This window comes from Adiantum capillus-veneris, chromosome 26 (assembly GCF_014529385.1).
Source record: "Adiantum capillus-veneris isolate H3 chromosome 26, ASM1452938v2, whole genome shotgun sequence".
Classification (NCBI taxonomy): Eukaryota; Viridiplantae; Streptophyta; class Polypodiopsida; order Polypodiales; family Pteridaceae; genus Adiantum; species Adiantum capillus-veneris.
Window position 1 is genome coordinate 108,216,864 of NC_140956.1, and position 16,431 is coordinate 108,233,294.

General features: G+C 42.1%; 1 protein-coding gene across 1 annotated transcript; it reads right to left on the reverse strand.

Annotated features, from left to right (window-relative positions):
* Nucleotides 1-3,055: 3,055 nt before the first annotated feature.
* On the reverse strand, nt 3,056-14,031 carry LOC147423972 (myosin-1-like). Its single transcript, XM_086502315.1, has 19 exons — nt 13,917-14,031; nt 12,977-13,752; nt 11,383-11,484; nt 11,099-11,266; nt 10,846-11,002; nt 10,732-10,759; nt 10,399-10,564; nt 10,165-10,228; nt 10,045-10,058; nt 9,878-9,962; nt 9,693-9,796; nt 9,327-9,465; nt 7,304-7,422; nt 5,537-5,742; nt 5,060-5,198; nt 4,807-4,936; nt 4,571-4,717; nt 4,263-4,399; nt 3,056-4,168 (listed from the first exon to the last, which is right to left on the reverse strand). Exons 1-19 carry the CDS (start codon nt 14,014-14,016, stop codon nt 3,401-3,403), a joined length of 3,549 nt encoding a protein of 1,182 aa, XP_086358441.1. The 5' UTR covers nt 14,017-14,031; the 3' UTR covers nt 3,056-3,400.
* Between the last annotated feature and the right edge of the window lie 2,400 nt (nt 14,032-16,431).

A 16,431-nucleotide genomic window follows, 5' to 3' on the forward strand; every position in this document is an offset into this window, starting at 1 on the left:
CTGAACAAGCAATGGAAGCGGCCTCGTATCTCGTAGTAGACGAGGCAACGGCATGTATAGTGTAGCTCTGTCTCAGGTTCCATGTTACACAAGGGGCATGTCCTGTCCTCTGCTGGTACTCCGCTGTATCTCCCCGTCTCAATCCGCAACTGGTGAGAAGATGTGCGTAACTGGCCAATAGCACATCGTATCCCATGAGACAAGTGGGTATCCATGTATCTGGGTCTCGCCACAAAACCATCTTCCGTAAGCTGGAGGAGGTAGTCTCTGTAGAAAGCCATCTTCATGCCCAATTCCTGTGCTGGTTGTATCCATGTCCTCCTGCTGTCTAGCTGGTCAGGTCTTGGCGGATGAGCTTGGTGATCTCTGACTGTGTAAGAGTGAGAGATGGTGCATCCAATGAGTAATGGAATGGTGGCAACCTGTCTATGTTGAACCCATGTGCCTGAAACCATGATGTCATCTCCCCATACCAGCATGTTGTATCTCCTTGTATGGCTAACTGTCGAGAGGATTCAAGTGCTATGCGAGCATATCTGTCTCTAGGAAGTGCCCATGTGCGGTTTATGAAGGAGACTGATCTGGTGAGCGCCTCCACCACAAGTGGGGGGGCCGCTAGCTTTGCTCAGATAATGACCCGTGGTACTGATGCCTTGGCTCTAATGAGCCTCGAGATCATAGAGACGAGAGGTTTCTCCATGTTCCCCCATCCGTCTGAGCGACCCGGCCTCCCGTGGTGATCCAGTGAAGGTCTCCATATCTCGGTTCCATAGAGCAATGCTGAAGCCACCAAGGTGTCAAAGAGCCAGAGCTTCATCCGGGGCTCCTGAAACTGAACCTGCGAACACATCCTCTCCAATCTCCCCAAAGCTGCGTGGGCTCTAGTAAGTCTGGTCTCTGCTGCTCTTCTGAGTGAGAATGCAGGTCCACTAAAAACCACTCCAAGGTAAGTGTAAGCGTCTGTGTACTCCATAGTCTCCTGGCCGTGTGTGAATGTAGGTGATGACCTCCTGATCCACTGTGGGGTGGTATTAAACACCATGACCTTGGTTTTACCCAGGTTGACAGACAAACCACTTTCGTGGGCAAACGCATGCAAAGCATCCAATTGACGTTGCATTCCCTCTGGGGATTCGGAGATCAACACTATGTCATCAGCATATAACAGAAGTGGAATCCATGTCCCTGCCAACTGAGCACCTTTATCCCCATCGCTGTCAATGTAGTCAGAAACCTCATCCACATACATACCGAAAAGAGTAGGGGAGAGCGGGCAACCCTGCTTCACCCCAATAGTGGAGTGAACCGGTGTAGAAAGTCCCTCCGGCGTGCGTACATGCCCTACTACTGATCTGTACAATGCCATGATCCCCCAAATGAGTTATGTGGGTACTCCCATTTCCTGTAGTCTGCGCATCAGTCTAGCTCTGGGTACCGTGTCGAAAGCTTTGCGGAAGTCCACAAAGTTACAATAGATCCATCTCCCATGAGATCTGCCTTCTTCGATGATGGCCCTGAGTGTTAGGATATGGTCAAGAGTAGAGAAGCCTCTCCTGAATCCTGCCTGCCCAGTTGCACGTATTCCTTCTCTCTCTGCCCATCTACTCAGTTGTTGCTCCGGAATGGATGCATACAACCGTGCCAGTGTGTGCCCAATCATAATAGTGCGATAATTCCCAGGCTCCATGGGGTCTCCTGATTTGAAGATAGGTACGATCGTAGATAGGCTCCAAGTGTCTGGTAGGCCCTCACACATGGCCCGGTTAAACATAACTGCTAGAAGCTCTGCTAGTAGGTCTTTGGCATGCATGAAATGCTCAGCAACTAGGCCATCATGATCATATGCTCTCCCAGTCTTCATCCTGTCAATAGCTTTCTTCACCATCGCAACGGTGAAAAAGACACATGCGTGTGGGCATGGATGGGGGGGTTGGGGAGGAACGGCTGTCCAGGTACTGTGTACAAAGATGATGCGTACTGCCCCCAAGTCTCTGTGGAGAGAGAGAGAGAGAGAGAGAGAGAGAGAGAGAAGAAGAGAAGTTTTTAACATCGTAGGAACAATTCCAAGAGACCAGCTATACAAGAAAAACTACATCTATTTTGTAATGCCACCCATAAATTTTGAAATTTACCTTTAGATTTTAAGGTGGAAGACAAGAAAGACTATTTGGAAGAATATAGTGTAAAGACTGAATTGTGGTTTATGTTGCGAATCAGTCACTATGGCAATAATCATGTAAGCCTGTACTTTAAGTCTTGCGAAATCGGTAGACTTTGAGAGTACTTTTTTTCTGGCAAGAGTCTAGTGAGCAGTTGGCATTTGGAATTTTGAAAAGATCTTAAACTTCTTAACTTATAATGGTACTCAATTCTAGTTGTAGACAAGTAGCCATGATTATGGATGAAAATTCATTTTGCAAGTAGCAGACCTTAGTAAATCTGACCTCGTAACACATTAATTGTCCTTTTTCCACTTAGTTTTGTTAGGTGATTATCTTGCACGTGGTTTTATGGCTATTGTTATCATGATCACAAGGAAATAAATTAGATATCTTTAGATGTCACACTGCCACATCCCCTCATTCCTTTCGTGTCTAAGGCTAGCATCAATCCCCCCCCCCCCCCCCCCCCGCCGCCCCGCCCGATCCGACAAACCAAACACATCAGCTAGACAACCTCCTACCCTCATTCAGCACATTGGTGTGTTTCCATGTACATAGCAGTATCTGAGCCTCTAAATGTCATCATTATATTGCCATTCTATGCCAGTATTTGTACGGTCACAATAGGCCACGTACCCATCATCATGTGAATTGAAAATCAGTAATATTGCTTACTGGCAGCATTCGTCAATCAACTTTTTTAGCCCGTGATGTTCATCCGTTTGAACTTTGGAAACCTGACAAAAGAAAATTTACCTTTCACTCTATTAAAATGTCATACAAACCAAGGGGCAAAGTTTAAAGTACAAACTTTTCCTGCCATTTTTGTGGTATTAATTTGAGTTATTATAGCTTTTTTAATCAAAAACTATCAAAATGAAAGCTGTTGGTTTTTATAGAATTAATTGCACCGAGTATTTAGAAGTCCAAAGTGTTTTGGTTTTTGTCACTAGCTGTCCAATGAGTCCTTTTGTTATGAAAACTGTTTACATTTTATTATAGTATTAAATATGATAATCGAGCAAAACTAGGGAGACCCGTTGAGTTATCTTACCCTCCCTGTGTTATAAAAGCTAAGAGCTTGGAAGACATGACCTCAAAGGGTCTCAAATGACAAAGTCGCAAAGTCACACATTTTGAGAACCCATTTCATACTGAAGCAACATGGCAATGGCATTCCAAGCCAAAACCAAAGATCCCTTCCTTGTCGGCAGGACACAAATACCCTGCCCAAGAGCTCAGGGTTGTACATTTATGCTTTTGCAATGGGCTTTTTTCAAACTCCACCAGTTCTTCTTAAGCTTCTGTGCAGGAGGCTCTCCATCCCCCAATTTATGTAAAGCAAGTTTTGTCTCATGCAACCGTTGCTTGAAGTCTTTCTTCCAAACATTGAATCGCTGTTTGAGATTGCGCAATTCATCATCAGGGTTGAGACTAGCTTCTGCTTGGCCAGATTTTACCTCTTTCAAAAAATCAGCATCATCCATAAAAACCTGTGAGCGATGCGCAAATTCTCGTGACAAGCTGGTCATACCAGAGCGATGAGAGTCGAGAGACGCAGGAAAGTCCGAAGGCTGGAAGGGTACCCTGCTAGGAATCGAATCGCTTCCTGGTGTCTTGACATCTAGTGACTCCCCCCAGTCAACGTCATCAACTTCATTGTTTGGAAGAATGTGTCGCGCAGCACGCTGCTTGATGACACTGGTCTTCGGAAAAAGCTTGACATCCAAATCCATTTGCTTGCCTTGAGCTGCAAGAGCTTTCTTCACAGACGTCAGGCCAATCTGAAGTGAAGTCATCTGTGTACGCCACATTTCCTCTAACAACAAGATTTCCGCTTCATAATCTGACCATCTAGCCTCATATTCCTTCAACCTCTGCTGCAATGAAATATTCTCGGCCTCTTTCTCTTCTAGTGCTTTCTCTAACGATATGAGGCGCCTTTGCAGGTGGCCGAGCAATAAAGGAGATAAAGGGCTTAGCGCCACAGTTTCCCCGTCTGTAACCTATAAACAACAAAACGATCAAACGGTCAATATTCCAATGAGAGCACATGTTAGACAGAGTTGAATCTGCAGAAGAGGGCCTTGAGAAACAAACCCCAAAGTCCTCTTCTTTCTCATCTAGACTACAAGAACCATCCACCAGCTCCAGAGAATCACCTATCTCAAACGAGCCCTTTCTATCATTGCTATCAAGAGCCTGATGTTGCCTTCTATTTAACCAAGCTCTAGCCACTGAAAGAAAACAAACACCACTAGTCTATGATTGACAGAAATCTTTTAAAGATTAACAAACATCGAAACAGCATTTATTACACAAATGATGTTTTGCTACTAGAAACTTGAAAGTTGCAGTTTTGATGTTGTTAAATAACAACTGTGCAACCAGAAAACACGCTCCTTTACCTCTCTGAATGAGAATCGACTTTTCTCTTAAATGTAGATACAACCTTCTTTTTTCTCTGCACCTCATGAATCTCTGGATCACTATGGCTGCCCTAAGCTGTTTAAAAACAACTCGATACTTCCTTCGGACCTGTGTGCCTCCTACCACTGTAGAAGCAGTCAAGTCCAACTAAATATCAAAGCAAAGCTTTCCTTAATTGTGAGACTGATATTAAGCTAGCTATCAACCAGCCTACATGATTGAAGATATAGTGTCACGCCCTTTAATTCCTTGAAGTGACATCGAACTTTGTAGCCCCTATAGAGCTTCTGAAGATAGATAACGCTGTTAAGGGTTTGAAGGCGGCAATCTTCCAACCTGCCTATCTGAGGGACCACAAACATGAAATGAGGACTCCTTGAAATGTAGCCATTGTACTTCTGGAAAATAGTCTATCAAAGCATTGAAGCTGGCAAGTTACTGCATTAAAGTTTTGTCAGGATAGCTACCTGCCCAGCTCTAAGAAAGAGCTTTGTGAGGCCCATTTGATACATTTCAGGAGGTATGTTGAACTGATGTAAGATCGCCACACATTTATTTAGTGCATCACCCTGCATTGCGCTATTTTGGGGTAGTAAACATCCATACCTGGGTATGAGACTTTCAAATTCAGTGTGCGGGCATGAACAAAAGTCTTTCAAAGTTTCAGGCAGCAATTCTAAATTGAGTGATAATAATATATACATGAGCCTCCTCGATTATCTGTACATTTGAGAATTTGACTATTACAATCTCCATGAAAGGGCTTCCCACCATCACATCACATAGCAAAAAAAGGCGAAGAAGTAGTACTCGCATGTGGTTATGTGTATTTAATGCAAGTGGCAAATAAACAGATAGCAAATCATTGACAGAGACCCCCGATGCTTTCTTGAGAGACTAAACTTTTAAAAAAACAAAGATGAATGGTCTATAATGAATAAAACCTGTTTGCAAATTTATGATGCGATAATCGTGTTGGATAACCAGCTCTTGCTATCCTAACAGCCTCCAATACACCACAGCTTCGAAGTTGCTGCAAAACCAAGTCGTCCTCGAAGAGATCAGGACGTTGCAAAGTGTTTGGCTTTACACAGCGGATGAAATGGGGTTCAGTGTCTCCCAGTCTTTGCATTAGTCGAGAAAGTTGCCCCTGTAGCAGCAAGAACTCCGAGTCACTGACTAGAACCTTTCCTTTATGCAGTAAAGTTTATGAAAAGCTCTTGTTAAATTTTCGTCTGTAATAAATAAATCCTCTCTTACATATGAACGATAAAAAAGCATCCAATCAAAGAGATGCTGATGTAATTGCATGTGTGTGTAATATCATTCAGAATATAAAAATTAAAAACCTTGAATTTTGTTGAGACACTTAATTTATGAGATTCCATGCCATTTCTTCTAGATGGAACAATCATCTGTTGAAGATCTTGTTCAAGATTGTGAGCAAATATCTGAGGCAAAGAACTCTCACAAGAAGCCAATAGCAGCAACAAGTCCGAGTGCAGTGTATCCTTGTTCTTCTCCAAAAATCCTATAGTCTCATAAGTGACCTGAGAATTTTATCAGCAGCTGAGTATAGATCCACTTCAACAGTGAAACTCTTGAGGGGAGAAAATCCAAGCAGTCAATAGTTGTAGATCATCACCTCTCCAGCATAATGTTTAACCCGGAATGACCCACTTCTTTCTGCTTGGAAACATGAGGCACTATCTAAGTGTTCTTTGATTTTTTCAGCAAATGTATAGTCCGTACCCTTCGGGAACGTACACTCTTCGTCCAAAAGAGAGATCAATCCAAGGGGCTTCTGTTTATTTTGAGCATTTTCAGGTATAAACAAAGTACAAGTTTCTATTAAAGTTTCTCTGTGACAAAACTTCTGCTAAACGGTACTGAATGAAAAATGCAGCACCAGCTGAATTTCATTGTAATCTATTAGTCATTATGCATTTATTACACAAGCAAGCTCAACCTGGTACACGAACTAGGAGAAATGCTCCCTAAACCATAAGCCCAATTTCCTTGAGGACTGTTAGTTATCAACCCCAACTTCCGTAAAGGTTCTAACCTTCTCAAACAATTCTAGGCACTCTTGATTATCAACAAACTCAACTCTTGTCCAGTCAATACCTTCAGCCGTATACTCCTATAAAGAACCACCGTAACATTATGTCAATAAAAGCCAATAATCAGTGTAGCCATAATAAATGTGGAGGACAATAAGCATGAGAAAGTGGGTACATCTTGTTCAAGTTTAAAAAGATGCTGGTTAGAGTACTGTTGAAGCCTTTCGTTGGCATAGTTTATACAAAGCTGCTCAAAACTGTTTTTCTGATTTTAAAAAAAAGAGTCAGTCAGTAAAGCTAGATGCAGTGCAGTTCTTCATATATAAATAAAAGCATTTCCTCACATGCATCAAGAAAAGCCCATTACCATAAAGGACTCAAAGCCATAAATGTCCAAGATGGTTATACATTTATTGGTAAACTGCTTTGTAGCTTCAAATGACTTGTTAATACGTTCAACCAGCCAGTCAAACAGACCCGCATAAATAGCTTTTGCCAGAGCATCTCTTGAGTCAACTGCCTGATAAATTAAAGTTTATGACTTCACGAAATGAAAATCTTATAAATTTTGGAGTTTTTGTCTATCTAAAAACCACCAAACAAGCTAAACATATAGCAATTGTATCAACAGCATGAAGAATAACGAACCTGTGAGTAGTTAAGTTTTTGCACAATCTCTTCATGCCCTGCCCGGATTTTGCGTGAGGTGAGGGCTTCCATCAAGTGCTCTTTGCTGCATTTTAGCAACTCGGCTGTATACAAAGCAGCTGTCGAATACAACAAACACAATGCCTTCAGAATCTACTTTAGTCAGGTCAACATTGACATGGTGCAAGTAGCATGCCTACAAATGTCAACAGCTACACTTTGACATTGTCCTAAAAAATTGCACGGGAAAAAAGAAAATAAAAGTCCACTAGAAAACAATTGGTTGTAACAATGGGTATGCACAGAACTAGAGGTTTGTGTCCCAAACTCTCCATAAGCAGAAAGCATAATGAATAACGAGTCTTATAAAAGAAATGGATGAGATCTTTGCCAACCAGCGTTAAGCATTGTGAATGCAAAGCTTAAGTGTGCACATAAAATGTTAAAATAGCAACAATGCTAGCTGGTAACAACTTTAGAATACTCATAAACCAAGCTCGATTCAGTAAAAGAACTTCTAATTGACAAATAGCCGCTTGTTCTGGAGTAGAGCTAGCAATTCACCTCTATACCGCTTTAAAATCTCATTGTTTAACACCCTTTATACAGCGATGTTAAATAACCTCATTTATGCAAATTTACAAAGAGAAAACAAGTACAGAGAAGAATCTTCATAAGATACTATTAGGAAACATGTTGTCAACATGTGACATGATTCTGGCTCAACCGGAGGTCTCCATCACCTTTGAGGATTTGAGGTAACTGCCAGTTAAGCACACATATGTAACAACATTGGGATGGGTGACTCCAATAAACTATAATCGCATATGTTTGCTTAATGTTGGTATCAGAGATCGTTCTTTTTAATGATGCCACCGTGCCTGTTCCGTTGATGAGCATTGGACTCAAACCTAATGGTGCTGATAGTTCAAGCCAATTGCCAATGGTTGAAAGTGTGGCCATGGTTGGTAGGCATTGAGACACCTGTGAAATTGCAGCTAATGCATCAAGGTGGGTGTTGGAAGCATATCGTTCTAGCTACGATGTACACCATGAGGCAGGCAAATAAGAACCATGTGCTCAATTGAAGACTAGCTCATGGCAGAGGCTAGCGCATTGGTCGTGATTGGTTGGCAAGCAATCTTCAACAAGTTAGCAACAAGGAGGAAAGTTAGCCAAAAGTGTTCCTAACATGTAAATTGGATAGACCAGAAGTCCCCATCACCTTGAAATTTGGAGGTCTGGATGGCTAGATCGATTGGGGAAACCTTCCAATTCAACATGTATCAGCAACAATAGCGGGATGTGTGACCTCCCAAGAAGTTACAATTTCAAAACATAGGGCATCCATGCTATAGTTGTAACGGTGTATACCCTGTGTTGAAAGGCATGGTGCCATTTCAAAGAAACTCACTACACAAGAGAACTCAGGAATTTAGCCATGTCCGGACATTATTCTAGTTGCAACTACATGAAACATGGTGCACTTCCTAGGCTTTCTACCCAGACAATTGATATTGAAGTAAATTAGCAAATAATTGCTTCTAGAATTCTCAAAAAGGATAAATGATAAGCTACAGGAGCGTTGTGACAAAGTGAACGCTGAGACCTAATAAATTGACATGCTTCAAACAAAAATCTTTGGATTAATCTTATGAGTCACAAAGCAGTGAGCGCAGGCAACTCCGTTCTATACAATGCTGTGTCAATCAAAACGCCCGTAGGTTGTGAAATACAGAGCTTTTACATTTCCTAGACTGCAAAAAATGTGGAGCTACCTACATTAACCACAAATCTTGCAAGCCGTCAAAGACCACCGAAGGTAAACTACTTTAAATTTGAAGGTCCCAAGGAGCTATTGATAAGACAATTTCAGTCAAGTGCCAAGCTCTTTTTAGTCAGAAATAATCATTGGACACATAGGTCCAAAGCTTACATAAGAAAGGGAGAGACATTCCGTGATGTTGCTGTACACCTAACTTTGATACACAAATAGAAAATTTATGTAAACACAGATTGTTACCCTCATTATCATCCACTTTTACATGATTCTCATCATCTATAACTGAAAATGTAATGTTGCCAAGCCATAAGATTGCAGCCAGCAACTCAAAAACTTGATTCTGGTATTCCTGATGAATTTGCACTGCTTCCATTGCACGCTACACCTCAAACATATCAATAAATCGATAGCATTGTTCTCTAATAGAAAGATAACAGGCAAGTAGATTGAAAAACGTCACGGATCAGAATGTTTCTTAATGGGCAATGTGTCTTAGCCTAGCGGTCTGAGTGTTTGAGTGCGTGCAATAAGACCCAGATTCAATTTCCAGCTGCATATTCCAAAATAAAATTAATAGGCACTGTTGCCCTTCACTTCAAACCTTACCTGTGTAACAAGAAAGCCAACACCATCATCAACATTCTCAACGCAGAGACAGCTGCTCTGATTAAGATAAAGATAGTCTTTTGCAGAGAGCAGATGAATGCGTTCTGCACAGCACATACACGGCGCTTAAAAGAAAGTGAGAAAACCCTAAAGAACCAATGGTAAACATATTTACAAAGCAAAACCTCTCAGAGAATCATGAGCTCCAGCACAAAGCTGATAAAAAATGTGGTATGATCGTTCACTATCTGCTTGTTGAACCACTCTCGACTGTCCAGAAACAGAAACATCTTAATCAAAAGTTACAGGCAACAGGCTTCTATGTGGAGCATTGAAAGTATTTGAAACCTACCTTCTCAAGCAAGTCTTTTGTGTCAAAAGAAGGTTTGCCAGTGAAATTCCAAACAGAAACTGTCAGCTCATACACAATCTAAAAAAGTTCTATTTTCGGAAAGGTGGTGCGGTCTCTTACATGTTTGGATCCTTGCCCCACAGATTTTGCCCGAACAGTCAAAGTAGATGTCTATGAGTTTACCCTGCCATAAGTAAAGCATTCAACAGAACAACTTAAAGCTTTTAAAAATCAATACATACACAGCCTATAGGAACTTACAAATCGACTAGAATTATCATTTCTTGATGTTTTCGCATTTCCAAAACCCTCAGCTTTTAAAAAATAGTACATACACAGCCTATAGTAACTTACAAATCGACTGGAATTATCATTTCTTGATGTTTTTGCATTTCCAAAAGCCTCAAGAATTGGATTAGTTTGTAAGATCTCTTGTTCAACCCCACCACCTCCACCAACAGCAGCCAGATATTGCATAGCAACCTTTGCAGTCTCTGTCTTACCTGCACCACTCTCACCACTGAAAAGAAACAAGTTGACAACCCCCAGTCTAATCATGGTAAAAACTGCAACTCACGTATACAGAATTTCCCTTGTGCAAACTGGTAAACTTACATTACTCAAATGTCCTGACCGCTTATTTTTTGCAGATTAATAAAGGTAAGAATTAACTGTAGGAAAATGCACCTGATGATCACTGATTGATTCACTCCATCTGCCAGAATTAAAAAAACATAGGCATCTTCAAGAAGCTGAAGACAGAGTAAGAAAGGAAAACCGAAAATGTTATTGCAGTTATACCTTGCATCATTGATCTAAAAGCATGCGCAGTTGTCAAATAGACATGTGGTGCAAGATCTTCATTCATCTTGTTTCTGTAAACTTCAACAAGATCTCTTGTATATAGAGCAACTCTCTTGAAAGGATTAATTGCAATGAGCACAGGTCCAGCACTAGTCTATTCTTGAATGGGGATATCAAAATCAAAAGGTTAATACAAGCCATCCAGAAAGAGACCTACTGAAGACGCCAGCTAGCTGGATGTCAGACTTACATAAATTTCTTCTAGCCCATATCTGCAAGCAAGGTTGTGCAAAACTGCTGGCTCGTTCAAATAGCTCAGTTGTATCAGATCAGCCACTCCTTCAAGGATGTCTGGGTTGGCTGGTAAAATCTTTGTTAAGGGTATTTTAACTAATTGTACCTGAGGCCTGCAGGTTGACTGCAAACAACTTTTCTTTTAGAAAGCACTACCACATCATTATGTCCATCATCTCAGCAAGTTCACACCATGTATGTCTAACATCATCTGACTAAAGCACGGATGCAGCATCTTACCTGGCTACTTCTGATACTGACAAAAGCTTCTGTATGGGTTGTGGATTCAACAACACCTAACGTCCACTTGTTTTCAAATATTGAACACCATATCCGTGAATTCTGCAGAGTTTGTTAAGAGTCATTGCCAAAAACATTATCCTTTGCTAAGACTCTTAAATGTCTGAGAACATGCAAATGCTTCTTGTTCCAAAAACTATTTAGATAAAGCTTTCTCACGTCCCCAGGTACTCCCACAGTTGTAATCCCCTAGTCATAGGATAAGTTGTGTCCATCTCATTGCAGGCATATGTGATGCCCCGAGTGACATACAGCAGGCAGATTGGTTCATGACTCCGCTGTCACCCTCACTAAACCAACTTCAATCTGAATGGTCCAGTTTATCGACCGCCAATTAATATTGCAAAGAAAGGGTGCACCAGATTTCAGAAGAGGTCACCAGCAGGAAATTGGAAAACCCTCACATCGAGATAGATCAATAGTTGACAGAATGAATGACCTTTCAAAAGCCATCTTATCAAATGTAGCCGGCTCTACAGATGCAAACAACGAAACAAGCTGTAACTTTTGTAAAGCTCCAAGACATGTCACAAGTTTAAACTAACAATAATTTTCAATGTTGCCCATGCTTGGGGTGTATAAAACCCCATTCATGTATATATTTTCACAAGCTCAGAAAGGTCTAGAGAAAAGCATAATCTTGTTCCCATTCCCAAGTGTTTGGCAAAATTTGAAGAAAACATGTGACCATATAGTTGGCTTCATAGCGGTAACATAAAGAACACAAGTAGAATTCGAACTGAAACATGAATATTGTCATGTCATGTCATTTCTTTTTGATGAAAAACCTATAGTAATAGTCTGATCTATGTTGGTATACCAAAAACACGCTCATCAATCTGATGATGTCTGTCTTTGCCCAGTCAGAGGATTTCCTCAAGGCATTGTATGTATGCTCTATAACTACACAAGAGAAATATTGTACGTGAACCAAGAAGTCAGAAAAACCTTCACCACCATCCCACAATTTTGATAAAGGAATAGTCTTGCAAAAATAAGCCTGCCCAGCACTTGGCCATCAGTGTTTTCAGCCACACAAATTGCAGCATGTAATAAAGCCACAGACAGGGAATCAAAATAGGCCATACAGGTTCCTCAGCTTGATCACTTAGGCTTGTTGAAGTCTTGAAGCATCCAGCAAAATCAAAAAAGAATCTTCTTGTGCTTTTGTGAAGCAATGGATTAACGCTCAAATGCAATTATCTAGAACACCAAACCAATGAAGCTGGTGCAGCAAGGATTTTATTTGGTGTTGTTCTCATATGGCAGGACCTAGGAGAGGTATGTATAGACCTCTAAGGGGTGTAGGAAATCATGTTCAATGCAAACTGTACATCACCTCAAAGAATCAAGCAGGGCCGCAGCCAGTCACAGAGAATCGCATAGATTGTCTCAAGTTTCAACTCACCTTGCACCAATGTCCTGACATCATGAGGGGGAACAACCATTTACAACATTCCTGAAACATTTAACCAATGGTTTGCAGCAAATGCCTTAACAAGTTAAGATTCTACGAAGTGAACTTTTGTGTCACCTTCTTCAGATTCAACTCTATAGAATCCTCATTCCATGGTTTAGAGTTGTGAAGCTGAAGGGAGTCCATCTCCTGCATTATCTTTGAAACTGAAACAGATTTCGGTTTTCCACCTGCAGTACTGCATTCATTGCCAGACTTGCCATCACTGCAGAAAACATCTGCAGAGATTTGCCTTGAATTAAGATCATCTTGGTAAACAGCACTTTGGGACTGGTTTTGCTCTGTTAAGGCCGCCCCAAACTTCTTGGATGCATCAACTAAACTTTCTTGGATGTCTTTCACGGAAGTAGCCAGTTTGGCATTACTAGGGCATCTCACCTGTCCTTCTCTATCCTTACTGCCAGCTATAGCACAGCTAGTGTAGTTGAGATCAAGAGTGGTCAGCTTGACAAAATCATGATAAAGATTGCCTTGCTGCCTTGTGCCAAATGTCTCTGTAATGTCTTCTTGAACGTGCTTGTCACAAACTGAATCCGGCATCCCTAACATTTCTTCCCCATTTGCCATTTCCTGCCCCAAGCAAGCTGTCTCAGAGCTTTTAGACAAATGCATACAAGACCTCCCATTCCGCACACCATCTTCCTGATGCTGTGTTGGCTGCAAAGGGGCCAATTTTTCTTTGGCATACGTCCCAAGCCTTTGAAAGCAAAGTTCTTGGGCATTAACACGTACAATTTCGTTGTAGCAAGCATCGACTCCAGGAGGCAAAAAGCCCTGTCCAACTTCACCATAGTAAGGAGACATGGAACGTTTAATATGTCCGACTACAGCATCTGAAATCCATGGAGCGGCAGACGCACTCATTATTCCACGAGAATTCACACTCCCCGACTGCTCACGCGGTAAGGATGGAAGGGGCTGAGAGATGATGCATGACTCCGCAGTGGTGGAAAGACAGAGAAGAAGCTTCCAAGAAGATAAGAAACCCTATACTAACCAGGTGAAACCATAGCTGCTGCTTGATAACGAAGTGCAGCATTCCGCGGAATAGCCCTCTGAGTTCGGCCGGTAGGTACGCGCCAAGTACCAGCAGACATGCAATGGTTAAAAACACTGCTTTCACATTTGGCCCAAAGACCGATCTGTCCCACACCGTCATGGCCGCTCTCGTAGACTTGCAGTGCTACAGCCCGCAACAACCGGCGGAATTTTTTTCGTGTGCAGATGTGTAAGCAGAGCACATTTTGGGTGCTCAGTTGTCAACCTCACAACGACCATGACAGTCGAGAGTGCCCATTGGTCGACCCATTTTGCAGCAGACTTCCTGCTGCAGTTGGTCGCCTGACGTGCAAAATGGGCCTTCCAGTGCCCATTCCCTACACCATCCTTGGCAATCTTCAACACAATCTTAGTCTTGGTTCATGTAGAGTGTGTGGTACGTACGGAATGAGAGGGAGAAAAAGAGCAGACACAGAGTGTTAGTGGAGCTCCCAGTAATCCCTCACTATTCCTTATTGTTTTATATTATCAAAAGAATAGATAAGGTTAGTACGGTCAGTGTGATGGGTGTCTAAACATGTTGACCTGAACCCTAACAATCTTTCACTTGAAGGCCAACGTGGCCCAAGTGGCTATAAGTGTAAATATATGCATGTGTACAACCGTGAAGCAATCTTGTTGCTTCACCATGCACCCATCATCTCCATGCAATGTCCAAACTGCTCTGAGGGTAGGCTCTTGGTGAGAGCATTTGTGGGGTTGTCATACGTATGAAACTTGACTAGTTCAATGTGTTTGCTAGCCAATATGTCGCATATCACATGAAAACGAACTTCTATGTGTTTTGACTTAGAGTGAAACACGGGGTTCTTTGCTAATGTGATTGCACTCTGACTATCACAACGCAACGCCGGAGTCTGTGTAAGGCCAAGGGCAAACCCAGGGGGGTCACGGACTCATGCCAAGGGCCGACTGCTAAGTGTGGATAAGGAATTCTATAGAAGATGGCCAAGGGCCTAATTAATGGGTGGCAAGGCGGAGAATCTCTTAATGCAGTTCCTTGAAGTTCTTAGATTGGTATCAGATCTCATAGTTTTTGGAAAGAAGGGACGTGGTCTCTTTGCTTTTGCATGAGTTGCATGAGCGTGCAAGTCATGGAGGGGATGCCCATGTGCAAGAGGTCTTAGCACGCCGAAATAGGGAAAGGGTGTGGCGTGTGCAGAGTCCCTTAGCTGGGCCATCAACTAGAGCAAAGCACGGCAAGAGCCAGCTTGTTGGATTCGAGCTGCAGAGTAAATCAGATTTTGCTTATACCCCCCTCCCTTATTTTTAAGCTTGAGAGATAAATTATTGAGGGCCTGCCCCTAACTTATACACTTATGTAACATGTAAAAAAAAACCCCTCCCCTGCACTTACATGGTGCGGTAACTTTTCCATGGTGAATCCCTTGGGGTGCTTGGGTGATCGCCGATGAGAGGTGCACCACATATCTCATTTGACAGTATTTTTACTTTGGTTGGCCAGTGTGAACGGCCATGTGTGAATGGTCCAAACCCATATAAAAGGGCTATTGTGACCTAAATCCCTCATTCTGAAGGGTGCATGCTAAAGCAAAGTGCTCTTGCCCTATCTCCATCTCTTACCCATATAAAAGGGCTATTGTGACCTAAATCCCTCATTCTGAAGGGTGCATGCTAAAGAAAAGTGCTCTTGCCCTATCTCCATCTCCTTCTCCAATGAGCATTGCGACGACGGCAGCTCCCTCTTCTTTACGACAAGGAATCCTTCACCATGGTGAGTGTAGAGCAGTGAGTGACACACCCTTGATCTCTTTAAGCTTGCTAGGCTAGCTTGGTTGTGTGCTTGTAACCATTTGTGGCTCGCACACGGTGCTGGAAAAGTCCCTAGCTTTGACACGTACGGCACACGCGCAAAGAGCAGGTTGTGTCCTCTCGGGCTTAGTCGCCAGCAGCTCCAGCACACATTTGCTCACTTTCTCAAATTTTTGTGAGCTTTGGTGAGTGCCATTAGGTTGAAAAATACTTCAAACAAATTCATAGGGCTTGATCTGCTCAGAATTTTCATTTGGGCTCATTTTGACCTTCGTTTCCACTATAGGTAGTATTGCATAGGTTATTTTGTACTTTTGTGTAAATTTTTTGTCAGTGTCATTTTTTGCATAATAGGTCCTTACAATCTTATACGGTTTGTGCTGCTATAGAGCACGTGTAGTTCCCGCTTTGTTTCTCCTCTTTTTGAGCAGTTCTCACATCAAGTGCAACATTTGCCATGGCTGACAACAACACAAATGTGTTCAAGATGTTTATTGTTGAGGATAGATTGGATGGGTACAATTACCCCATGTGGGCTTATCTGATGCAACACGTCCTTGTATCAAAGGGCATTTGGAATATTGTGCAAGGCATTGATGTACGTCCTGGTTTTGAGGATATAGACATGTTGAGGATGTTGCAGGTTTTTTTGGCAGGATTGCTGCTGCCAGAGTTGTTTT